Source organism: Sorex araneus, chromosome 6, assembly GCF_027595985.1.
Source record: "Sorex araneus isolate mSorAra2 chromosome 6, mSorAra2.pri, whole genome shotgun sequence".
NCBI classification, from domain to species: domain Eukaryota; kingdom Metazoa; phylum Chordata; class Mammalia; order Eulipotyphla; family Soricidae; genus Sorex; species Sorex araneus.
This window is the reverse complement of record NC_073307.1, coordinates 134,559,258-134,587,234: the sequence shown is the minus strand read 5'-3', so window position 1 is coordinate 134,587,234 and position 27,977 is coordinate 134,559,258. Positions and strand designations below refer to the sequence as shown.

The window sequence follows — 27,977 nt, the reverse complement described above, 5'->3', positions numbered from 1 at the left end:
CAGTTCAAAAGTTTTTTGGGTTAAAAAATTTTAAATTAAGAAGAGGGTATGGTGCCGCCAGGTCAACCTGTACCTGTGGGGCAAGTGCATCAGAAGCCTGATGGTGCCTTCAGACTATCTGATACCCCAAAATTGCCGCTGTGCCTTTGGCCAGACCCCAACAACTCGGGGCCAAGTTTACCGAGAATTAAATAGCCAGAAGTTAGGTATGTGGGAGCCACACCCAGGGCATGTGCTCTATTGCTCAGCTATACAGACTCATTTATTGGCCTTAATTCAGAAACCCATAAATCTCTAAAGAGATCAAAAGTTGCGGTTAGGGCTGGTGGTGTGTGCACTGCAGGTGAGTAGGTGCCCCCTGTAGGGCATATGCCGATAGTTTATTTCTCTGGAAAAGATGGAAACAAGGGCCATGACCCAGAGACACACAAAAGAATCTCCGAGCTGAGCAGCTCACTGCAGAGACGCCTCTGGACTTTAAGCCAGGCCAACTTCACTGGGTGCCTCAGGTGGGGGCAGGCATCGTCCCTCCACCTGCCCCCTAAAAACCCAGCGGCCACTAACTTCCAGAACCCAATGAGAAGTGCAGGTATGCGGGTTCAGTGACGACAAACTCCAGGCCTCAAGGGATAGGAGATGGGCCGTTCCCTCTCATCCCCACTCCCCATGGGACCCTGCAGGTCATGCCCACAAACTGCCTCCAGCTGCTACTTACACTCCTTAATGGCCATGATCCTGAAACATAAAAAAGAATCTCCGAACCCAGCAGCTTGCTGCAGAGATTTCTCTAGACCCTAATTGTCTAAAATTTTAGAATCCCAGGAGTACGAGGCCATTCTTGCAAGCGCACAACATCTTATGCTATTCATAACAAGCTTTACAAAAGAGAGTATGGGGGAGATTGTCTGCCATAGAGGCAGGGGGAGGCGTGGGAGGGGGGATACTGGAGACATTGGTGGTATGCACTGGTGGAGGTTGGGTGATCGATCATTGTATGACTGAAACTCAAACAGGAAAGTTTTGTAACTGTATCTCATGGTGATTTTAAAAAATAATAAATAAAATTAGCATTCTGAATAAGAAAAAATTTTTTTTTTAATTAAGGGCTATGGCAATGGCTTAAAGAGCAAGAATACATGCTTTGCATGCAGGAACCCTGAGTTTGGTCCCTGGCACCCCAGGATACCCCGAGCAACACTAAAACTGATGTCTGAGCATTGCCAGGTATGGGCCCCAAACTAAAACAAAAAACCTCTTAAACTAGATAATCATATACAAACTTCTAATAATGAGTTAGAAACTTTGACAAAAAATCAACACTTAAAACCTCTTTAATTACTAGTAACTAAATGCAACATTCTGATTGGTCACAAAGTATTAAATTAAAGATATAATTTAAAATTATTTTAAATCATTTTATTTTTGTCTGGGGAGCTCCTCCAGTGGTGCTGGGTTATACGGGCCACTCCCAGATTTTATTTTGCAAAATATCTGATCTGTACAGCTTAATTTTATCAACAATCATGAAAACTACAAATAATTATAAACCTAAAGCATTTGCATCCGAAGCTAGAAATTATCATGAAACCCATCATAAGGGCAGACCTCTTGTCACAGGCCTAAGCTATGACAAATACAACGGTGAATAGTGACATCACCTTAAAAGTCTCTATATCTTCTATCTTTACAACAAATTCGTCACGTTCTCTGTATTGGCCTTCTCCTCCACTTTCTGTATTCTCCTCATCTGTAAAACCTTCTATGGCTATAGTGTCTTGTCCTTTTGCAAACTGGTCCAAAGGAAGACTATCAAGTTCAACAGGTTTTGGGGGTTCTGCAGAATTCGTATTTTCCAAGTTATTTACTGTGGATGAAGCTGAGTAGGGAGGGTCTGGCTTCACTACGCCCGCAGTGGTAGAAGACGGAGTAGCAGAACCAGCAGTGTTGGCAGCTGAGCTAGTGGCTGCTACTTGTATGGCTTCTGAAATAAGAGCAAGGAAATGAAAATCAATGATACAAGTAATTAGACACTTAATTGTTTGCATAACATCTGCAAATTTAAAAGAAATTACAAGGTTTTTTTTTTTCTTGTGGGCCGAAGAGATAGTACAGTGGGTAGGGCATGTGCTTTGCATGCAGTTGATCTTGGCTCGATACCCCCAACACCTGATATGGTCTCTGAGCACTGCCAAGGGCAATCCCTGAGTGCAGAGCAAGAAGTAAACCCTGAGCATCAATAGGTGTGGCCCCAGACCAATCAATCAATAAAGACTTTTGATATGCAACAAAAACCACCGGAAATGAAAAAACAGTTAATTTCAGTTAATTCCAAGAATCAAAGTGCTGATAATTACATCTAGATGACAACCTAAGTATCCAGCAACTTGTACTTAAGCTCATCCACACAAAGATTTTTAAAAATAGAGATACAAAAGTGAATAAAACATCAGGGGCCAGAGAGATAACACAGATGTAGGTTGCTTTTGCACTTGGCCAACTGGGATTTGATCTCTGAGCGCAGAGCCAGGAGTAAGCCCTGGGCACTACTGGTGTAGACTCCAGACATAAACAAACAAACAAACAAACAAACAGAAAATAACAATTGACCAAAGTTGTGAAGAATTCCTAGAAGGAAAGCTAGTTGTGGAAAACAGCCCCCAAATACTTGCATTCGAAGCTACAGAAAGAAAATGGACAATATAGCAACAACATGAAAAATCAATGCCAACAAAACATTTAGATGAAACTAGACAAATTCTTTGAAAGAAACCAACTATAATAAAGGTGTCCAAGAAATAGAATAACAGGGCAAGATACAGTGTAGCAGGTAGGGTGCTTGCCTAACATATTGCCTACCCAGGTCCAATCTTTGGCATTTCATAGGGTCCCTTGAGTGCCTGCAGGAGTGATCTCTGAATGCAGAACCAGGAGTAAGCCCTGGGTGCCACTGGGTATGAATCAAAAAGGAAAAAAATAAAAGGAGAATACCTGGAAAGCCCAACAGCAAAGAGGGAAATTTTTTTTTATATTCCACAAATAAAGTACAAGATACATTCCACCAACAGTCAACTATGAATACCAACCCATCATTAATTCCAAAAAAAATGAATGACACAGGGGCCGGAGCGATAGCACAGCAGGTAGGGCGTTTGCCTTGCACGCGGCTGACCCGGGTTCGATCCCCGGCATCCCATATGGTCCCCCAAGCACTGCCAGGAGTAATTCCTGAGTGCAGAAGCCAGGAGTAACCCCTGAGCATCGCTGGGTGTGACCCAAAAAGCAAAAAAAAAAAAAAAAAAAAAGAATGACACATACTGTAATTCATTTTATCAATCAGTATTAATTCAAAACAAATCAGACAAAAACATGGAAAAACTATAAACCAATATCTCTCATATATAAAATGAAAACACAAAATTTTTCAAGAAAATGAGTACACCAATCAATGCATAGAAAGATATTTATATAACATAAACATCCTAAGCCTGGAGATAGAACCATGAGTCCAACAGTGACCTCATCTGTGATACCACAAGTTCTCTTAAGCATGGTCAGGAGGCTCTGAGCACCACTAATGTCACCCTGGTGGCCCCCACAATTGCAGGCCCTAAGAACCACCACATCCTCTGACTCTAGCATTGAACAACTAGCCTAGTTGGTCAAGTACTACCAGAAGTGGTCCCTGGGCCACCAGACAAGAGCATCTAGCTGGAAGCCTCTATCTTCCCATTCCCCTGCATATATTTCATGAGCAAGTTGGTTTTTGTTTTGTTTTGTTTTGTTAAGGGGGGAAGCTATGTTCAGGATGTATAGAGACTCTTATAGGCAATTTCTCCACCAATCAGGGTCAGCACTCAGCACAAGGGCTTGAGCATGCAATGCTATTTGGGTCCTACAGTGCAGGGGATACCTGGACCTAAGGAAACTCCAGGGCTAAATCCAGTGATGCTTGGAGGACCAGGTAGTACCGACAACTGAAACCACATTGGGTGCATGCCAGACAAGGGCCCTAAGCACTGTACTATCTCCTGCCCATGTTCAAGTTGGTTTTATCCTGGGGATGTATGCGGAAGTGTAACATCAATCACCACATAAAGTGAGGGTCAAGAACATAGAATCACCTTAACAGATACAAAAATATATTTTGCATTAGGTAAAATATAAAGTAGTTAAACACTTTCAGGATAAAAACACAACCTAAAAAAAGATGGAAGATTCTTGAGCATGATAAAGAGCACTTACTAAAATCTAACAGCTAACATTATACTTAATGGTGAAAAATTAGATGTTTCCCCTTTAGAGATTCCCGAAGAAATAAAACTATCTCTATTTTCAGATAACATGACATGATACAGAAGATCTTAAGAATCTATTGAAAAACTGTATCACTGTATCACTGTCATCCTGTTGATTGTCGATTTGATTGAGCGGGTCTATTATCGTCTCCATTGGTCCTAGCCCTGAGATTTTAGCAGCCTTTCTTGTTCTTCCCAATGGTGCCGCATTGGAGGCTCTTTCAGGGTCAGGAGAATGAGACACATCATTGTTACTGGTTTTGGCACATGAATACGCCACGGGGCTCTCCCGTGCAGGCAGGAAACTCTTGATAGCTTGCCAGGTTCTCCAAGAGAACTAGGCTATAAGATGTTGCTTCCTGGAGCTTGGTTTTATAGTCTCTGGATCTTGGCCATTGATGGGATTACATGGATCCAAGGGCTGCTCATGGATGTGGCTGCCAGATACTGGAAAATGGGGGGTCTGGGTGGAGGAGGCCCCATCCCAATCCAAGCAGGCTTGGAGATCTCAGCCCCGGGTCCTGCACACCTGGATTCCTCTGCCGTTCCTTCATGCGTGAGGCTCGTCCGATCGTGTGGAGAGGGGCCTTGAGCATGGCTGTAGCTGGGTTCTGGAAGTCTTCAGCTGCCAGGGCCCCACTTGAGGCAGGGAGAGAAACTCAACCAACCCGCTCGGAGGGCCCCCAGTGAAGATAGCCAGGCAGGGGGGCAAGAGACTCTGCCCCCATTAATTAAAGTGTAATGTCTTTATATTTTCTAGAGCCAGGGAGATGCCTCAAGGGTTTCCCTTGAGGGAGAAACTGCATGCTTCATTGACTCTCTAGCCCCTTTAATCTTAAACAGTAATTTAGTATAGTAGTAATAGTAGTAATTATTATCCTATTATAATAGTTTAATGACTATAAGCAGACTTCAGAAATAGCATAATAGTTTAATAAACTTAGTAACAAAGAAGTAAAACTCAGGTGAGTGATCCCTAGTTCACACAACGCTGTTGGCGGTAGGAGTGTTTGCATCACGGTAGGAGTGTTTGGATCACGGCGGGAAACACAAGGAACGGAGCACACTCTTCCCGAAAAGTGTGCCGGTAAAGAGGGAATCAAAGCAGAGCCCGAGGCAAATCCAGATCTTCATTTAGAATAGAAAACAAACTGGCAAGAAAAATTAGTGAGCTGAAGTCTTGTTGGACAACCAGAACAAAGATCTTATTCAAGATCTAATTGGGGAGAGAAGGGGCTAAGCAGGGTGCTACCAGTCAATCGGCCTACAGTTCTGCACTCCAGATTAAAACTATCATCACACGTCTAGATGATTCTGTCAAGTCAAAAGAGGTTCTGATGAGGAAGTACGTGTGAATAGTCTAATCATAATTCACACCGTACATCTTGGGCAGGAGGGAGCCTGTACTACAAAATTTTATCCAAATGCCCTACGAGGGGAGGGGATCAAGTCCCAGGCCTCATACAGTGCTCGACCACCAAGTTAGATCCCAGGCACCCTCAAATTTCATCACAATATTCTAGCTATGTGAGTCTTGAAAGAACTTTTTGGTCAACAATTGTGTATAAAGCGAAGTTGACTTTGGAGGTGAGGAGACTGGGCACACAGAGTGCCGAAATTGCTCCCAGCAAGGTGCTCAGGGTTGGTCCTGGTGGTGCTGCAGATGGACCCAGAGGCCCCAGTCCACAAACTTTGCACACCAGCCTCTGAGCTATTGCACTAGCCCAGATAGTCACTTTTTTAATGTCCTGTGACCAATAGGTACCAAATATTAAACACTAACCTGCAACCAAAAGGCACCAAATATTAAACAATAACAATGATAGAAACTAGCATTTTAAAATACAAAAGTACTTTAAATGTAAAAAGAATGCTTTTGCTGGGTGCTCGGAACTCATTTGGATAGAATTTTGTAGCTCCTAACATGATTCCTCCCGCCTAAGATGTACAGGATGAATTATGATTAGACTGTCTGTCTTGTGTGTAGCCCACACAGATTCAGTCTCGGGTACCACATATAATGCCCTGAGCACTGCCAAGAGCAATTCCTGAACACTGCTGGGTGTGGCTCCATATCCCTCCCACCCACTAAAAAATGACTCGTGGGCAGCCAGAGAAATAGTACAGGGGGAAAGGCGCTTGCCTTGCATTTAGCCAATTCCAGTTTGATTGCTGACACCACAAACGGCCCCTCTTCGAAGACTGTCAGGAATGGTTCCTCAGGGAATCCTGAGTTCAGAGGAGCCTTTGAACACTGCTGGTTCGGCTCATGCACCACCATTTCCTAGCAAAAAATTTTACTCATGGGACAGCAGTGTTGCTCAATGGTAGAGCACAGGTTTCACACCAATAAGGCCCTGCGTTCAATCTCTTACACTACTGAAAATCAGTATTATTCCTCTAGTAGTATTTATGGACACATATTAACCTCTTTTAAAAACTTTTCTGAGGGTCAGAGAGATACGTTACTTTGGTATATCATACAAGTATTACTTATTAATACAGATCTACTAGCCATTTTATTCTTTTTGGTTTCTGTCTGGGGGCCACACTCAACAGTACTCAGGGTTTACTCCTGGCTTTCCACTCAGGAATTACTCCTAAAGGGCCTGGAGAACCTGGGTGGCCGGGGATCAAACACAAGTCAGCAGCATTCAAGGCAAGCACCCTAACAACTAAGAACCTTTGTTTACTAGTTCACCAAATTTTTAAATGCTAAGTGATGTGGTAAAAACCACATAACTATTTATGGATAAACACTGAGACATTAACATGAGTTATCTCCCAGAAAAGCAAATATAAGCTAAGTTTTGGTTGTAACCAATGAATCCCCTAATAAGTTAAGATAATAGGGATAATAGGATAATAGAAAGAATGTGGGAAATACAGAAGTACATCTAAACAAACACCAACTACTTAAAACATATGTATATCTTACTGAGTGTTAAAAAACATGACAGAATTAGGAGCCCCAGTAACAATAATATGGCAGGGGCCTCTGGGTAGCTCAGCGGCATAGCAATTGCTTCCTGAAGCATGACCCCACATCCCCGATGGCATGCGCCCATAAATTCCCCCCGCAATGCTATTTAGGGATCCGCAAGTACAACAAATTATGCAATCTCTGAAGTATCACAACCAAGTGTGTAAGTCAAAAAACACAAAAAACAAAAGAAGTGCTGCCCCCTAGGAAGTACTACAACTACAGTGTACTACACTGTACTACAATGTACTACAAAACTACAGTACTACAGCCAAGTAAGTGACCCCCCCAAATCATTCCAGCAACAGAAAGGGCAGTGGAGGGCTAGAGAAAGAACAGCGGGTAGGACGTTTGCCTTGCATACACAACCTGGGTTCGATCCCTAGCATCCCACATGGTCTCCCGAGCACTATCAGGAAAAAACAAACAAAAAAGGAGAAAGAAAAAAAAGAAAGAGCAGTGGATTTTTTTTTTTTAATATCATGTTAGTTAGGAGGGCATCATTCATGGAGCTCCACTGTAAAGTCTACATAGCACAGGAGATAGCTGTTAATGTTTGAGAGGCTGAAAATGTGGATGGTGTGCAAGCATAGCAACCAAGAACACAATCTCCAACCATCATCGACATAACAAAGGGAAGGGGAAAACAGGAATTTATTTATTTACTTATTTATATATTTATTTGCTTTTTTGGGTCACACCTGGCGATGCACAGGTGTTACTCCTGGCTCTGCACTCAGGAATTACTCCTGGCGGTGCTCAGGGGACCATATGCGATGCTGGGGATCGAACCCAGGTCGGCCGCGTGCAAGGCAAACGCCCTACCCTCTGTGCTATCGCTCCAGCCCCAAAACAGAAATTTATTTTGTGTTCCCTTTTTCTTTTGGCTACTCTTTTATAAAATTACTATACTATGGTCAGAGAATATGGCTTAAATAATGTCTGCATTTTCAAATTTACAGAAATTGTTACATGTGCTTTTTTCCTGTTCTTTTTTGTTTGTTTGTTTCGTTTTGTTTTGTTTTAGGGCCACACCCAGTGTTACTCAGGACTTACTCCTGGCTCTCTGCTCCGGGATCATTCCTGGTGGGCTCAGGGGACCATATGGGATGCCGGGGATCAAACCTGAATGGGGCACAAGCAAGGCAGGCGACCTACATGCTGGTTATCACTCTGGCCCCAATGTGCTTTCCTTGTGCATATCATACTTCCACACATAATTATATTTTTCCAGGAAAAGATATTCTGGAAATACACTTAAGATGCTATCAATAAAGTTAGAACAGTAATATTTAAAAATAAATGATAAACTAAATGGGAAGAGACATTTATTATGATAAATTTTAATGCATCCAATTACACAGATTTAAAATATATAAGCAGTCTTAGAAAAACGCAACAGAGTTGTAAATTTTAACAAATCTTTTCCAGAAATCAACAGATCAAGTAACCTACAAACAAGGATAGGAGGGATTTATTGAAACTTTTTAATTTAAAATTTCAAGCATATATCAGAAGAAAAAATATAAATCCTCACATACCATAACCAAGTTGTAACAACCCTGGACATTTTGGTCTAAACATCCATATCAATTTTATATTTGTTGGGATATTTTAAGGCAAATTATAGATCAGTCATTTATTTCCAACATATACACACATTTTCTTACATAATCTAATCATGTATTAAACAAAATATAAAGAAAATCATCAAATAAATCTCTTAGCACCTGATACGATATTTTTTAAAGCTGACTATTTACTAAATCACTGATTCCATGAATTTCAAAATGCAGGCATTATACTTACGATATACTTTCTTGATCATTATATATTAGGACCATAAACTAGTAATAAAGAAATACAATAAGCAAAATCTAAAAATGGGCAAAGCTTTAATAAAACCAGTTTATGATGCAAAGACAAAAATGGTAATGCCATTCATTAGAAAGTAAACAGTTAAAAAATAATGAGTATTTTAGTTATTTACTCAAGAAATCAGGAAGCATATATTAAGTAAACTCAAGGAGCGTAGATAAAAATAACTGCTAATAAAAATGAGAAAGCAAAGTATGGGGCCAGAGAAAGAGCTCAATGTGCTGAGAAGTCCAGGCTTGATCCCTGGTACCACTGTACAATCCCCTGAGCATCATCAGGAGTGACCTGCCAAGCACAGGGCCTGGAGTAAGCCCTGAGCACAGCCAGCTTTGACCCAAAGAGCCGAGAGACTAAGATTTTACTTATGTTTTAGGTTTGACTAATCATTTGGGTAAGAAAGGACCATAAATATAAAAAACAAGAGACTAAACTTTTTGTCTTTTTTGGGGGTGGGGTCACACCTGGTGGTACTCAGAGCTTGCTCCTGCCTCTGTGCTCAGGGATCACCCTGGCAGGGTTTGGGGGACTATACGTGGTACTAGGGATTGAACCTAGGTAAGCAGCATGCAAGGCAAATGCCCTACCCACTGTTACTATGGCTTTGGCCCACACATTTCTGAGACTATTATAGACTACTTTCATCCCTGCAAGATATTTGCACAGGGCATTGCAAGGCAGTGCACCCCAAACCGAGTCCCTGTGAGAAGATTTTCCAGCCACTCGCTCAGTTAATAAGACTGCTGACAGATTGGGTCTACTTCCTGGTTCTTGGCTGGAATGATATAGCACAGCGGGTAGGGAATATGCCTTGCACGCGGCTGACCCGGGTTTGATTCTTCTGTCCCTCTCGGAGAGCCTAGTAAGCTACCGAGAGTATCCTGCCCAGACGGCAGAGCCTGGCAAGCTACCCGTGGTATATTCGATATGTCAAAAACAGTAACAGCAAGTCTCACAATGGAGACATTACTGGTGCCTGCTTGAGCAAATCGATGAACAACGAGATGACAGTGACAGTGACTTTATAAAAAACGTCAAAATCAAAGGAATGATTTTTACATTTCTTAGAATATCTTTTTAGGGGCTGGAGAGTCACTACAGCAGGTAGGGTGCTTGCATTCCTTGTCACCAATCCAGATTCAATCCTCAGTATCTGATATGATCCCTCAGACCTGTCAGGAATGATTTCTAAGTGCAAAGCCAGAAGTAACCGCTGCATGTGCCCCCAAAACAAGCAAAAAAAAAAAAACACCCCCAAAACCAAACAAAAAAATATCTTTTCATCTACTTTTTGATTTAACCTAGATAGATCAAACCTGAGATCTCAAAAAAAAATTTAGCAGATTCTAGAGATATTCCTAGAAAATTCCACCAAATCTGTTATATGATACAAATTTTTCCAAACCTAAGACAAAATTATTCCTATTCATTTAAAAGAACAACCTCTTCCAGACTGAACACAATGGCCACTCAACACCTTTATTGCAAACCACAGCACCTAATCAGAGAGAGAGAACAAAAGGGAATACCCTGCCATAGTGGCAGTGTGGGGTGGGGGGAGATGGGACTTGGGAGGGTGGGAGGGATGTTGGGTTTACTGGTGGTGGAGAATGGGCACTGGTGAAGGGATGGGTTATCGAACTTTGTATGGGGTAAACATGAGCACAAAGATGTATGGATCTGTAACTGTACCCTCACGATGACTCTCTAATTAAAAATAAACTAATAAAAAAAAAAAGAACAACCTCTTCCTGATCACAGAAGTAAAGAATAAGACAAAATACACTATTAAGCAATTTTTCAATCATGACTCCAGGAGTGAAATGTCCCAAATAAAAGTGTTGTTACTTAAATCTTACAATGTGACTGTCAACATTTCACACCTGCAGATGGACAATAGTTACTAGACTGCCATTTTTGAACCACTAGATTGAAATAGATCCTGGGTCTCAGAAGATTGCTCCAATGGCAGGGTACATACTTGGCATGCCTGAAGCCAGAGCAAGATCCCTGGCACCTCAAAATGAACATGCCCAGTGAGCACTGCCGGGTGTTGCCCTGCTGGGCCCAGAATAACAACAGGAATGGCCCTAGCAAAAAAAAATTTTTATAAGCATTACAAAGTCAAGTGATACATTAATATGGGACAAAAGATTTTTCAGAAGAAGCTTATATAAGCATCTGACTAAATCCAGTATGCACGACTAATTTTGACAAATCATAAAAACCAAAACAATGAAAAAATTAATTCAGTAACATACCAGAACCTGGCAACAAATAATAAATTACCAAACACTATACATTATCAAGGAGAAGAGCAGGATGCTTGCTCTCATTGCTATTATTAAATGAAACCAAAAACAGCACGAAAGTTTTAGTAGGAGCTGAAGACACAGGGCTATAATGCACACATGAGGATGCCCCAAGTTCAATCCTGGCACCACTGGGTATGTACTGAATTCAAACAAAAAAAGGGCTGAGAGTCAATACAGGAGTTAAGGTGTATGCCTTGCATGTGGGCAACACCAGTTCAATATCTGATACCACACAGTCTCCCAAGTACCGCCAAATATGGCCCTGGAGACCCTGGGATTACTTGGAGTACCCTGGATAATCCCGAGCTCTTGATGCAGTACAGTATCTTGCGCTTGCATTGAACTACCAAGTCAAGATTAGCTGGATGTAGCCCTGGAATTTTTGAGCACTGCTTGGGAGGCCCCCCTGTAGTTTCCCCCTCCCCCTAGGGAAAAAAAACTGAAAAAGAAAAAATACCATCATTTTCGAAGGTATAATCATCTAAAAAATACCCAAAATATCAGGTTGACAAAAACATTAAAAAGAAAATTCAACAAAATTCCTACAAACAAATCAGATAGGAAAATTATCATACATTATTACAATAAATTAGAAAATAGTGGAGAAAATAACACTTAAAAAGTGCTAAAACTGGTGTTTCATGCTGAAGATAACCCCGCTCCCACAGACACATCCTAATTTGTAGTGTATATTTTTCCCTCTTTAACTGATTGAGGTTTTGTGGTTTATAATACTGTTAATGATGGTTTCTCACGCACATAACTCCAACACTACATCAGTGTACCCAACTCTCTTCCCAAGGGCCACAATGCACAATGCACCTTCCTTTCGATCCTTCATCTACCAACTCAATCATGTGGATAAGTTTTTCTGTTGTTTTTGCCTTTGGCTTTTTTTTTTTTTGGCTATCTTGCTGTATACAGTGCAGAGATGATCACACAAGAGAGAAATCATTCTGTACCTATCCCTTTCTTTCTGACTTTACTAAGCATAATAATATCCTCTAGTTCTATTCATGCTGGCATGCAACACACTATGTGATCTCCAGCATACTCTCAGACATGACAGCACCACAACTAAAGATGTATAAGCACTGAAGGAGCCAGAGAGATAGTACACGGGTAAGGCTCTTGCCTTGCGCTGACGCTGGTCCAGTCCTCAGTAGTGCATCAGGCAATCCCAACTCTACTAAGAGTGATCCTGGAACATAGAGCCAGAAGTAAGCCCTGAGCACGACCAGGGGTGGGTAGCCTTAACACAAAAACAAACAAAACAAGCACTGTAGCCTAGTGGGCAATCCCCGGGAAGCATTACAATTCAAGTGTTAGACCCCTACTGGGCACCAGATTGTGAAGGGGCACCACAAAGAACAAGTAAAACCCCTGGAAAGCAGCGTAACCAAGTGAGTTCAAAACTGTCAGGCCTGTGCAACCATCCCCAGCCATCAAAACAACAAGAGCAACAAGGGAAGGTGAGAACAAAACTAACACAAAGAAACCAACTGCCTAAACAGCGAAGAAGAAAGAGAAGAGAAACGTTTAGTGGCTTTATAGGGAAAGAAACTGAATTATAAGCTAGTAGCTTTCTGACAAAGAAAATTGCAGGTCCAAGTGGGTTTACTAATGCAACCAATCATTTGTAGAAAAAAAATACAACTCTCCAATTTATTTCAGAAAATTGAAAAGGGGCTAGGGCCAGAGAAACAGTATAGAAGATAGGGTGCTTGCCTTGTATGCAGCCAACTCAGGTTTGATCCCCAGCATCCTATATAGTCTCTGGAGCCTGCCAGGAGTGCTTCCTAAGAATCAGGAGTAGGCCCTAAGCATCATTTGGAGTGGCCAGAAAACAGGAGGGAAGGTGACAGAGGTGGTGGGATTAGTGCTGGAATACTGAATGCCTGTAACAAATCATCATGACCGACTTTGTAAACCAGTGTTTAAAAGGAAGAGAAGGAAGAGGAGGAGAGGGATGGGAAAGGGGAGGAGGCTGAAAAGCAGAGAGGGAAGGTAGCCCACAGAGCTGAAACAGGTTGGTCCCTTGAGCACTGCTAGAAGTGACTCCAAATCATTACAGGGTGATTTTTGGTCTCCTGCCCGCCACCCACCCCAAGAAAAAGGGTAAAAACTGAAAAGGGAGCATTTCTTAAGTCATTCATGAGATAATCATAACCAGAAAACAAAACCAGACAAAGAAATAACAAAAAGCAGAAACTAATATCCACTATTAAACAGATACAAACTACACAGAAAAATCAGTCTATCGATACATTAAGAAAAAAAAAGAATAGTTAGTGGGATTCACTCTGGGCATGTAAGGTCTAGAATATATTTGAAAATTAATCAATGTAATTCAAAAACACAGGGTTATCTCAACAAATGGAGGAAAACATTGAGAAAAAAAATTCAACATTGTACAGGATCTAGGGGATGCCTCAGAGAGACTGGGGGTGGCGGGAGGGATCCAGAACAACTATTCATAAACTAAGAAATGCAAGGACTTTTTTTTTTTTGGTGGGGAGGCTTCTGCAGCAATGCTCCAAGGCCCCAAGACTACTCCTGGTGATATGCAACCAATTAGCAGGTTCAATGCTCAGGCTTGGCAGTGTTGGGGGCCATGGAAGATACACCTAGTGGTCTTCAGGAAGGTCAAGTGTACCTTAGACAGAACTAGGTTAAGTGCTGCTGTCCACTAAGTGATCTCCCTCTGACCCCTGCAAGAAAACTCTTCAATGTGAACCAAAAGTATCCACGGCCAGAGAGATAATATTTGCATATTATCAGAACTAGGTTAAGTGCTGCTGTCCACTGAGCTATCTCTCCCTGACCCCTGCAAGAAAAGTCTTCAATGTGGTCAAAAGTATCTACAGCCAGAGATAATAGCTGTATAGGCCATGCCCAGTCTGATCCCCACAATGTTTGAGGGACTTCACATAGACTTCACATAGTCCCTCAAGCACTGCCAGGTGCAGCCATGGAGGCCCCTGAGCACAGCAGAGATGACCAGGCAATTCCCAGCACTGCAAGGCCCAAAGCACCGCACGGCTGTTTGGGAGACCTTTTAAAAAAGAATCTATAAGAAATGAAAAACAGAGTGATAATACAGTGGGTAGGGCATTTGCCTTGTAAGTGTCCGACCAGGGTTCAATCCCTGATACCTCACATGGATCTCCCAGTCTGCCAGGAGTGATTCCTGAGTGCAGAGCCAGGAATAAACCTGAGCATCACCAAGTGTTGCCTGACAGGGCCCCAGAGAGATAGTTTGCAAATGTCCAACATGGGTTCAATTCTGGACACCACCCAGCCCCATTCCTGAGTTCAGAGCCAGGAGTAACCCCTGAGCACTGCTGGGTGTGACCACCCCCCCCAGAAAAAAACTATAAATGACTAAACTACATTAAAAAGAAAATAAAACATTTCACAGGCTACAGTGATATTACCGGGGGTTGGATGTTTGCCTTCCACAAGGCCAACCCAGTCCAAATCTCGGCACTCCACCTAGTCCCCCAAACCACCAGGAGTAATTCCTGAATGCAGAGCCAGGAGCAACTCCTGAGCATCACTGGGTGTGTCCCAAAAACAAACAAATTTTTTTAAATTAAATAAAACATTTCACATAAAAAACTAAAACGAAATGACAATAGTTGCCTGGAGGAAAGTGGTTTTCTTCTTCTTCCTTTCTTTTTTTCTTTTTTTTGGCTTTTGGGCCATACCTGACAATGCTCAGGGGTTCCTTCTGGCTCTGAAGTCAGTGGTCACTCCTGGCAGGACTCAGGGGACCATATGGAACTGAGGATCAAACCCGCTTGGCTGCATACAAAGCAGGCATCTTACCCACTGTACTCTCTATCGCTCTGGCCCTGGAAAATGGTTTTCAATTCATACACTAGAACAGAGATACAAAAGGTTTTATTTCTCTCTATGACAAGATTTTTTTTTTTTACAAGTGTATTGACATTTATGTTAACAGAGTCCCTGGGCTATCATCAGCTCTATTACTTTAATAGTTGAAGGTGGTCTCAAATCAAAAGAAAAGATAACAAAAAACCCACACAATAAAATATACCACTCTACACAAAGGATTTCAGTAGGACTAGCAGCTCTCGAAATCAACCAAACCCTGAGTTCAGATTCCAGCTCTGCCCTTCACTAACTATATGGACCCGGAATATTCATTAGTTGTACACTGCAGCTACAAATGTGTATTGATGGTCAGAGTGATAGTGCAGCCAGTGAGGTGCTTGCCCTGTATGCGACCAACCAGGATTCAACCCCCGATACCATATACTGCCCCCAGCACTATCAGGAGTGATTCCCTGAAGAGACTCAGGAGTAAGCCCTGAGAACAGCCAGGGGTGCCCCCATCACGAAAGAAAAAACAGCCGTGCATTTCCCACAACATCCTACTAGGTCATGCTATGGAGGTGGAAGCTACAAAAACATTTTTTTACACTTCTTTTTTGAGCATATTTCATAGAACAAGTTTATAATTTTATATTTTAGATAGTAGTTTAGAATCAGTTCCTTTTCAGGAAAAAAAAAAAGAATCTCAGCAGTTGAAAATCTACCTTCTTTATGGAAAAAAAAAAAAGAGCACCCTCAATTCCACCCTAGGTTGTTATCCCCTGGATTATTCCAGTATTGGGGGCATGGGAAAAGAAATGACACAGTATCATCTACTTTGGGAATGCCACATTACTGATCACTGAATAGAGCCAGGAGTAACCCCTGAGCACTGTCAGGTGTGCCCAAAACCCATCTACTTTGGTAATATTTTCTATAACCACAGAGGAAAGTGAAATACACACCCAATAACTGGGCATATAGTCTAGAGTCAGAAAGGAAGTTTTCAATTTTATCTTAATTAATGTGCATATAACCACAAATTATATATAACCATATTTAATCAAATATAAATTAAATATAATTTATATTTTATAAATTAAATATAAAGTATAAATTAAATATAACCATTTTTTAAATTTTTTAATTGAGTCACTGTGAGAACAGTTACAGGGCTTTTAGAATTGAGTCTCAGTCATACTATGCTCAAACACCCATCCCTTCACTAGTGCACATGTTCCACCACCAATAACCTCAGCATAACCCCCTCCCACTCCCCCTCTGCCTGTGTGGCAGATGATTTTCACTTTACTTTTTCCTTACTTTGATTACATTCAATTTTCGACAGGAAACTCACTATCATTATTTGGAGTTTTCCCCCCAACAGTCAGACCTGTCGGAATGGCATCATTAGATTGTATGTTTTCTATTGTTGGTAACAAAGAGCATAAGATGAAATATAACCTTATTTAATAGTAAAATACTATTCTTCAGTTAAATCAACATGCCTAGAAAACATGCTAGTTTATGAACAAGGCCCCCTCACACAATGCTTTAGATCTATAAGCCATCTCATAACATCTCAGATTAGAGGTCTGAAAAGCATACTATGTAAGGTACACATGAAGAAGAGCCCCTATTCCTCAAAAAAAAATGCACACACACACACACACACACACACACACATAAAACAGAAGTTAACTGACCTAAAAAAACCCAGAATTTATTTCACAGGCAACGAACGTTTTTAAAAAGTCCCTGAGATATATACCTATGCATACTGTCTTAAAAATTTGCAGCTTGTATCAAGCCACGAAAGCTTGAAAGAGTCTATGCTCCCAAAAAACCATACATGTAAATCTAAATTCTAATAAAACTTTACCTGTTTTCTTCTTTTTATCGGAAGGAGCATCCGAAGAAGTTAAAGTGGTAGAGGAGCTTTTATGACTATCCTGACCGCATACTCCAGGGTCTTCTTCATCAGAAGAAAATGAAGATAAAGGTTCCAAGTTCTTCAGTTCATTATCCGCTTTTTCTGATGGGCTATTACTTCCAGTTTCAGGTACAAAAGGTGTGGGTGCTGTAGACGAGGTCTTTGGAAGTGATGGGGGACAAAATGTACGAACACTCTGGGTCCCTGATCGTCTGGTCCTGTTTGGCATTCGCACAGCAAGAGTGGAAAACTGCTGCTTGGGCCCCGACTTCAGAAAATCTAAGAAAGAGGCAATAAATCCTGTCTTGACTTCTGGCTGTTTTTCCTCCACTTCTCTGATTTTCTGTCTCATTTTTTCTTGATGCTGATAACCTTCATGGCAGCTTTCTGAGGAAGGAGGAGTATAGGGGAAATAGGTATCTGCTCCCCTTGGGTTCTGGCGTTTGTGGTGGGCAGGTCTTTTCAGCTGTTTTTGATTACTGCTGTCGTCTTCTTTAGTTTGCCCTTTTCCTTTCGTTTTTTTCTTCTGAAGGTTGAGATGCATTAAATCTTGGTTTTCTTCTTCCAGCTTCCCACCGACTGTATCCCCAGGCTGAGCCATGGTCAACAGTGCAAGTGTGCTCCGAGAGGGGTTCACAGGTCCACCACCGTCATCGCCTCCTAAGGTGAATTCGCTCTCTGATGTAGCACTCTCTCCGCTTATACTTCTACTACTAGAGACAAATTCTTGGTTTCTGTTACTATTTAACGCACTATCAACAGGAACCTCGTTGTCCTCTTCAGATTCTTGATTGGCAGCAGACTCTGTTTTGAATGGGCCAGAACTTGTCTCCTGAACTTCATGACTTGATCCAACCCCTGGAGAAATTACTTTAGATGTTCTACTTTGACAAGATGTTTCAACATGCTGTTGATCAAGAGTCATTTTTGACTGAAGGCTAGACACTGGTGAAAGGTTTACAGTAACCTGATTTCCATTTAAAGAAATATCACTTAGAGTCTGTGGCTTGCCTACTGCAGCAGTGATGGAGTTAAAATCTGAAGTCACAGGTCCTACATTTAATGGCTGTTGAAAATGAGATTTAGAATCACCATCTTCGACAGTCGGAATGGCTGCATTTGACGTTGCCTTGCTAAAATCAGAAGGTGTGACCCCACAAGCTACTGCTGTAGCAGCTAAAATATCATCTACATTTGATAAAATATTCCTTTCATCACCAAGAAGCATTGCCTCTGGGAAACATATTGATCCAAGAGACACAAACTGATTCTTTGAATCATGCTGATTTGTTTCACTAAAATGATCCTTTGTTGTTAGATGCAATGGTTTTGAAGATTCTGAAAGGTCCATTTTCATAATTTCAGAATTCTGAGGATGGAGCTGCTGTTGTTGAGAAGGATCACCATTGCTCTGAATATGACTATCCATTTGAAGAAAAGGATGTACTATTTGTTGAGGACTTTGAACACACTGTACTTGCAGAGATGCCTTTACTGGTCCTAAACCTGCCTGCAGTATTGACTGCTGAAGAATCTGTAAATCACAGGCAGGATCTAAAAGGACCTGTGTATTGGGAAGGGTTGCTTGATGGCCATGCCCTAAGGCATGATTTGGAATTTGAATCTGAGATGAGGGATTGATTATTTGATCGTGCTGTTCCTGGACCTTAGTCTCATGTACCTTATGAATAAGAGAATGCTGCTGGCTCAGGTCTTTAGCATTCAACCTTATTTGTGGGGTCTGCATTAAATTAGCTGCCTTCTTCATATCAAGGGTTGCGGCATTACTGACTTGCCCAATTGTTGGGTTAAGTTGTGTCACTGAACCAACCACGCTTTCTTCTTTTTTGGATCCCTGCAAGGCAATCCCAACAACTTGATCTTCAAGACGGGAATTACTTCTGATTACACTCTGGGAATATCTGTCATCTGCCTTTGACACTTTATAAGCAGATTCTTGAGTATTAATTTCCCCATCTGAAAGCCTTTGGGTCGAAGACTCAAGAGATACTTGTGGCTGTAATACCGGTAACTCTTGCATTGGAAAATCACCTTCTTGCTTGGAAGGTGTGTACACAGTTGAATCAAGTTTCCTTTCTGCATAGGTCTTTGGATCAGGGGATGGTATATTATCCTGTAAAGTCTGACAATGGGTAGAGGATGCAAAAGATGGTGACTGGACAACAGGCAAAAACTTTTGGGATTGAGGAGGAGATGACCCTTGAGTCTGAACATTTTGGGAAGAATGCACGGAAATGTAATTCTGTGTTGGGCTAGAATCTGGCAAATTCTGAGCCCGAGAGGCAGAAGAATATGAAAGAGAAGGGGCTGTTAATGTTAGGGACTGCCCTGAAGCATAGCTTTCTGAAGGACTAACAACTGACAAAACTTGTGATTGAGATGAATAGCTAGCCTGTGTCTGGCTAACTGGTGATAAACCCTGAGCATGACCAGATGAATAACTCTGAGACTGGCTAACTGAAGACAGATCTCTTGTTTGAGCAGGGTAATTCTCATTTGTAACTGGAGATAATACCTCTTGCTGATTAGACGAATAATTTAGTGTCTGGTTTTCAGAAGTCTGAGATGATCCAGAAAAAGTCAATGTTTTATATAAAGGTGGCATCTTCTCTACTTTGCTGGACCTATAAACCTGTGAATGAACAATTGATGGCACATTATGTGGCTGTACTAAACCATAATTTTGAGACTGACTAACAGATAAAAGGCTTGGTAGCTGCGCTGTAGAATATATTTGTGCTTGGCCTGATACTACAGAACTCTGGTTATGTAAAGTTTTTGAATAGCTTAGTGTTTGCACAGGAGGAATTACACTCTGAGGTTTAAGGGTCTTAGTAGATATTAGTGGTTGTTTCGTAGGACAGCTCTTTACTTCTGTAGTAGAATGAGGAGGATATCCTGATGACGGAATTGCAGATGAATAAGACTGATCAAGTTCCACAGAGACTTGGGAGGGTTTTTGTTGTAATCCTCCATTGCTCACCTGAGTAGAATCTCCTATTGGGCTACAGGATAAAGATGGCTGCCTAGTTGTTTCCTGAAAATTAACTACACTTGCATTTGGAAGATAACTATGTAAGGAATGCTGTGGACCAGTCAGTTGTGCCTGAATAGACTGGGTACCTGAAGGCCTCTGATGGTGTTTGATAACACTACATTCTCGAAGAAGAGCTCTATCAATGGACGCAGTTGAACTATTAAAGAGAGTTGAATTGTAGGCTTGAGGAGTCTGCTGGGCTCCTCCCAGTGCTGAAGGCAACAAACTAAATTGAGGTTGTAAAAGATGGGGTGCAGATTCTTGAGCTGAGCGATATGTCGATGACTGAGGTGGTACGCTGTTACTTAATGCAGAATTTCCCAGACGCTCAAATGCCAAAGCAGTTGGAATAGTTCCCTGGGAAGTCTTGATTGACAGCAAAGGATCATGAGGACTTAAAATTCCATTTGATGTAGTGTTAAAAGTTGAATCTGGAAGCACCAAAGGTGAGGTGGTAGCGAAGTTTCTATTGCTAAAGGTAGTAGGATGCTGATAAGCAGAGAGCGCAGAAGGTGGAAGTGTTCCAGTGGTTGGCAAAGGTCCAGTAACAAAAAGCTCAGCTGCCGATGAAGAATGCATACCTATGAAAACAATTTATGCAATTACAGCAAATGCTTATGCTTTCATATTAGAAATATTTATTAAAACTCAACAGACTAATACAGATTTTATGTGCTTAAGATTGTTTAAATTCTATTAAAGGTCAGAAAATTTTTCCTTAAGTTTTGAATATTGCATTTCAAAACACCTCATTTTTCTCCCTTTTTTTTAAAAAAAAATGGGGGGGGTCACACCCAGAAGTGCTCAGGGCTTACTATTGGCTCTGAGTTCAGAGATCATTTCTGGTGGGGATTAGGGGATCATATGGGATACCAGGGATCAAACCCAAGTCGGCCTCATACAAGGGAAGAACCCTACCTACTATGCTACTGCTCGGATCCCAACATCTCACTTTCTTAATACATTCACAAAGGCTTCTCCAATTCATATCTATAATTGGATATACTATTCCAAATTATATTATGCAAATACATTTGAAAAAGAAAAAGTTCATTGAAAATTAAGAAACCACTAAAACTTTTCCTTATCTCTAATATTAACTTACTCTGAAACATCAAAGTCAAAATATCAATGAAAAAAACAAAACATTAAGATTAAAATGGATGGGGGTAGGGCATTTGCCTTGCATGTGGCCGACCCGGGCTTGAATCCCAGCATCCCATATGGTCCCCCAAGCACCGCCAGTAGTAATTCCTGAGTGCATGAGCCAGGAGTAACCCCTGTGCAAAAAAAAAAAAAAAAAAAATCAAGATTAAAATGGAAACTGAAGGTCTACATCTAATGGGATACATATAATAGTGAAGTTAACAGTGGAGCTTCTTTTATCCAAAGATACCCAGTTGAAAATCCTGTTACATTTCAAGTTATGACTTCTGATGAATGACTTCCAGCAATAGCAGGTGCATACTGATAAAAGACTGATAAAAAATGAATGAAGTACTATGAAGATACAGTTAATATTTCAGAAAAGCATTCTATTACATACAACAAAAGTAAAACCGTATTTATCCTTATAATCCAGTATATCTAATTCTAGAAATTAATCTCATGAAAATAATGAGAGGGCCAGAGAGCTAGCTCAAAGGGCTAGAATGCCTGGATTAGATCCCTGACACCACAGTGACACCCTGGGGCACCAGATAGACCCCTGAGCACCACAGGGTGTGTCCCCCCAAAATAAAGAATTATGAAATTTTAATTTTACTTTTTGTTTTTGTTTTGAGGCCACAATTAGCAGTGATCAGGGCTTGTTCCTAGCTCTGCACTCAAGAATTACTCCTGCTGGTCCTCAGGGGACCATAAGGGATGCTGAGGATCGAACTTGGTCGGCCACATGCAAGGAAAGTGTACGACTCCACTATACTATATCTTTGACCCAACTTATGAAATTTTAATTTGTTCAAAATTATTGTGTATGTTATGTATAATGTTAAGGAGAAATTACCTAAGTGTACATCCAAAGGAGAATGAGCAAGTAATTGCGGCATAGCCTAATAATTTATCATTGATTACAGTTGTGTATATTTTGCTATATAAAGATATCAAAGAAAAGTAAATATTAATCTTAATTTGTCTCTGAAAAGTAGATTATAATCATAATTATTATTTATTGTAATTATTTCCATTTTATTTTTGAATTGTTTTAAGTGTACTTTCATAAAAACAAATTTTAGGGTCAAGGATGAGACTCAGTAGCAGAGCACTGGCTTAACATGTGTGGAAGGTCCTGGATTTAATCTCTTGTACCAACATACACACACAAACATTAACTATTTTGGTAAAACAGGGGGAAATGATTCCCTCACCTTTTAAAAAATTTTCTCTTACTTTTTTCCATGTAATGTCATGAAAGATTTATTATTACAGGGCTAAAGAGATAATACTGCAGGTATGATGCTTGCCTTGCATAAGGTCTACCCTTTGTGGTCCTCTGAACCAAGCCTCTGAATGATCCCTTGAGTACAGAGCCAGGAGGAATCCCTGAGCATTGCTGGCTGTGGTCCAAGACAGAACAAAAAAAACAACCAAAAACACTAAAACAAAAGTACTACTATTACAGACAGAAAATATCTAAGTATACTTACACCTGAAAGACTAACACTTCATAGGAACTAGAATAGAAAATGAATTAAATAAGAGTAATGAAGATATCCCAGAAAGAAAGACGAAAACTCCAGTTTTCTATATTGTTCTACTTCACACCAAAATGTTCATTCTTTTCTCACAAACAGGAAAAAAGAACAAACAATGCTAAAGAATACTTAGGCGCAAAAAAAAAAAAAATACTTAGGCGCTCTATTAGTGGACTGAGTTAAAAATAAAAGTTTCTATAGATTTGGGGGTATTAGTTTGCTTTGTTTTGGAGCCACACAAGCAGTGCTTGGTTTATTCCTGGCTCTGTGCTCAAGGATCAATCCTGGTCCGGGTACATGTGGTGCCAGGAAACCAAAACCAGGTCAGCAGGTTGTAAGACAAGCAAGCACCCTATCTGCTTGGACCATTCCCAGTGGCGCTCAGGAGTTAATCACACCTTTGCACTCAGGAATCAAGGAGTTCAGGGAGCCACATTGGATGTCAGGGATCAAACCAGGGTCAGACACGTGCAAGGCAAGTAACCTACCCACTGTACAATATCTCTGGCCATTTTTCCCTACAGTTATCTCTCAATGCTGTCTTCTGAAATGTTATAACATTTCTTACTCCTTAAAACAGATAATAAGTCTTGAAGTTAGAGAGTTATAGATTAATAAACCGAGTTCATGCACGCCCTATGTGAAAAACCTGGGTTCAATCTCCATCATGGTCCTCCTATTATCTCCACCAGGAATTATGCCCTGGCACTGTCAACTGATTTTTTTTTCATCTTGAAAAAAATAATTACAAAACTTATCATTTGGTTTTAGAAACAACTGAAAAATAAAATGGGAAAAATTTGGAATGCATTGAAGAACACAATATATTAGTATCAACTTACAATGACATTGTTTTGGGAGGGGGAAATACACCAAGCAATGCTCAGGAGTTAGTCCTGGTACTTAAGAATTACTCCTGCTGGTGCATGGTAAACGAGGGATCAAATCTGGGTGGACTGTTTGGGAGGCAATCCAATACATGATCTCTCCAGCTTCTCGGTGACCATTATTAAATAGTAATAAAAACCTGTTCAACTAAGAACAATTTTATACTAATGATAAAAATCAGTCCTAAGATTGTTTTTTGGTCACATTTGAGATGCTCAAGTACTTTTTCTGGCTTTGTGCTCAGGGGTGACCCTTGCCAGTGCTCTGTTCAGGGAACCACCGTATGTGGTACTAGGGATCCCTATCCAAGTGCATCCGTATCAAGACAGGTGAGCCTTACTTTACTTCTTGTAATATCTCTTTGGCCCCCCAGAACTTTTTAATTATATCAACCAACTAGGCTGAAGTCACTAAAATATATGAAATTTGTTCTCTCACAGAAAGGATAAATATGTAACTGATATGTACTTATTAACCAAACACCTCAAGTTACTATGTCATATACTTTAAATGTTACAATTAAATCTCAATAAGGTTAAAATTTTTTTAAAAATTCAATTTTGCGTTAGTCAGGTATACAAATAACTACACTGTCATTTAATAACTTCACATCTAGAGGTTTGTCTCCTAAGCAATGGTCAGGGAATCAGGGCTACTCCCAGCAATGATCAGCCAAGCAAACAGACGGTTCAAAGTTCAGACCCAACAATATGATGCTTCCTGAGCCTGGTGGTGCTTTGGGCCATAAAAGAATTGAAATTTGGGTTCCACACATTCAAGGCTTGAGCTGTAGACTTTTAAATTATACCCCCAGACCTAGAGCTTTATTTTATCATTATCTATCTTCAATTTGTTAGTTCTCACAACAGTGCTAAAACTGAATTTGTCAGTAAAAATTTCTTAAATTTGTTTACATGGAATTGTGGAAGAAAAAAATACTACAATTTAAAGTTCACTGGAAAATAAATAATTTGCATTTTGCCCACTACCATAACAAGATGATAAAATTTTTTAATTTTCTCACTATTCTCACAGGACTTCAAAATTCTAAAAATCAAGTATCACCTGTCTGCCAGGATGGAGCCCTGAATTGTGGTAAAAGAGTAGTTCCTGAAGAAGCAGCCTGAGCAGTTCGAGATTCAACAGCAGAGAGAAAATTCATCACCGAAGATTCTTTACTGTTACTGCTGGCACCGTTCACACTAGTATCAAATATTCCAGAAAGACCTGCATTTGAAAATAAAATATATCCCAAAGTAAAATATATGCATATACATAAATCATATTCTGCTGGTTTTAGTGTTTTTTTTTTTCCGGTTTGGGGCCATGCCCAGCAATGCTCAATGGTTAACTCCTGGCTCTAGACTCACTCCTGGTGGTGCTTGGGGCACTGGAGGGGATGCTGGGGATCAGATCAGCGTGGGTGCAAGGTAAGTGCCTTTCCCGCTATACTATCTCTCTGGTCCCTCTCTGACCTTTTTAAGTCTCTGAAAACTGAGACTAAATACTCAGTGAACCTGTATTTTTATTTAAAAATATCAAGTATTAACCAAATATACTTATGATTTGAAATCAACAAAGATGCATGAAAAAGGTCTTTCAGATGATTAAATAGATATTCCCTTTCAGAAAAAGGTAAGACTTTTCATCTCGTTTTAACATTTCCCACAGCACAGTTACTTTGTACACATTCATAACTCAACACAATAAACCTAACTAACCTTTAGACTGACCAACTGTGCCAAGACTGTTCAAATAGTGCACATGAGAATCTTTACCAGTTGGCTGAGGTGTGGAAGTATATCCAGGAAGCTGGTGAGAGGCTGCAAAGGTCTGTCTCTGCAGGAGATCTGTTTCAGAGTGTGAGGGATGTCCTTCTTCATAGCTTAAACTAGAGGATAATAAAAACTAGTAACCAAAACCACAGTCCAAAACATATGATAAAAAGTTTCTAGTCTTTTTTTAAAAATTTCTAGTCTTTCTAGTCTTTTAAAATTTGTTAAAAATTTTGTTTTTTAACAAAATACCTGGTCTACAGATGAGTAGATCAAATAACATAGTCTGATAATACTCTCAAAATGGGGAAAATACACAGGCTATAACTGGAATGAAAACAACACGTAGCATTCTCCATAACCTAACTTTCCCTCAAACTGAGTCCTATGACTGGGAAAGGTAACATAGCACACTGGAAAGATTGACATGCTGGAAAACAGGGCTGAATTCACTGCCTAAGTTCTACTTATGGCTTACAGTACGACTTTAGTAAGTGACTCAATAGTTCAACTGTTTTTGAAATTAATTTCCATCTGTATGAGAAAGAAACCAATCAAGATCATTTCTTTTTTTCTTTTTGTTTTGTTTTTGGGCCACACCTGGCAATACCCAGGGTTTACTCCTGACTCTGTGCTCATGGGTTACTCTTGGCAGAGCTCAGGGGACCGTATAGGGTACCAGGGATTGAACTCGGGTTGGTCTCATGCAAGGCAAGTGTCCTTCCGAGTGGACTATCACTCTAAGAGCCAAGATTATTTCTTTTCTTTTCTTCCTTCCTTCCTTCCTTCCTTCCTTCCTTCCTTCCTTCCTTCCTTCCTTCCTTCCTTCCTTCCTTCCTCCTTCCTTTTTTTTTCTTTTAATGTAGGAGTACTGCTAATTTTTCAGCTATTCATTAGGCTGATTGAGCTGGACATGAACACATTATTTTTTGGTAAATTTCCATGACATAAGCCATTACAAAGCTGTTCACAATTGGGTTTCAGTTATACAATGATCCAGCACCCATCCCTCCACCAGTGCACACCTCCCACCACCAATGTTCCCCATTTCCTGACCACATCCCCCACCCTCCCACCCGATACCCCCAGTTTCCCCCCAATCTCCCTCTATGGAAGGCACTTTCCTTCTTGCTTTCTCTCTCTTTTTGCCAAGGTCATTTCTACAGTTCCTCTGATATTACCAAATGAAATACCATGCAATTCAAATAAATTGCATTGTGTTTATTTATTTTGGGGCCACACCTGGCAATGTCCAGGGTTTAGTTCCACCTCTGAGCTCAGGTGTCACTCCTGGTGGGGTTTGGTGTCCAGGATCAAACCTGGGTTGGCCCTAAATTCAAATAAATTAATAATCAGTATTTCCCAGTAACTCAAAAGAAAACTTCAAGAAAATCTCATATAATCTTTAAAGTGATTATTAGAGCAAGAATTTCCCCTCCACTATGATTCTTATTTTAGACACATTTATTTCCTTACTGGGGTGTAGGGGGTCAACTGGGGACCACATCTAATAGTGCTCAGGGACTCTTCATTGCTCTAGCTCAGGAGTGACCCTGACCAAAAATGGTGCCAGGGATTTGAATCAGGGTTAACTACATGTTAGGCAAGTGGCTCACCTCCTACACTATCTTATCTCTTGGGCCCCCATTTGGATATCTGAAACCCAGAAAAACTGGAATAGTATAATAAATACCCACACATATCTACATATCTGTCATTCAAAATTCAACAGCTTAATGTTTTGTGTCTTATCTTTCTTTGTGTACACACACACACACACACACACACACTTTTCTTTACTAAACCACCTGAAAATAACTTTTTTTCCCCTGCTTTTTGGGTTACACCCGGCGATGCACAGGGGTTACTCCTGGTTCTTCACTCAGGAATTACCCTGGGCGGTGCTCAGGGACCATATGGGATGCTGGGCATCAAACCCAGGTCAGCCTCGTGCAAGGCAAATGCCCTACCCACTGTGCTATTGCTCCAGACCCTGAAAATAACTTCTTTTAGGATTATTCTATCTCCTAGCAAATTCATCATCCTCTATCATTATTAGACTTGAAGCATGAAGAAATGTAATATTAAGTCTGTAACAACAAGTAGGCAGAGAGTCTCTTGCCCACACACCTGGCTGTCTTCCCTGGGAGGGGATGGGCTTCAGTTTCCCAACCCGCCCTGAGCAGAGCCCCCGCAGCCAAAGACTTCCAGAGCCCAGCCACAGCCATGCTCAAGGCCCCTCTCCACACGTTTATACGAGCCTCATGCATGAAGGAACCAGTAAAGGAACCCAGATGTGTGGGACCCAGGGCTGAAACCTAG

General features: G+C 40.8%; 1 protein-coding gene across 4 annotated transcripts in view; it reads right to left on the bottom strand.

The window, feature by feature from the left end:
* The window catches only part of QSER1 (glutamine and serine rich 1), a 73,707-nt gene that overhangs the window by 20,360 nt on the left and 25,370 nt on the right, over positions 1–27,977 (bottom strand). For 2 of the 4 annotated variants that reach the window (XM_055142175.1, XM_055142178.1), the window contains exons 2-5: positions 25,602–25,771; positions 24,946–25,107; positions 17,191–20,880; positions 1,659–1,981 (exon numbers count right to left, since the gene is read on the bottom strand). In XM_055142175.1, coding sequence (XP_054998150.1) covers positions 1,659–1,981; positions 17,191–20,880; positions 24,946–25,107; positions 25,602–25,771 — 4,345 coding nt within the window. The remainder of the gene's footprint in view (positions 1–1,658; positions 1,982–17,190; positions 20,881–24,945; positions 25,108–25,601; positions 25,772–27,977) is intronic. The other 2 variants (XM_055142176.1, XM_055142177.1) reach the window with 1 other exon arrangement.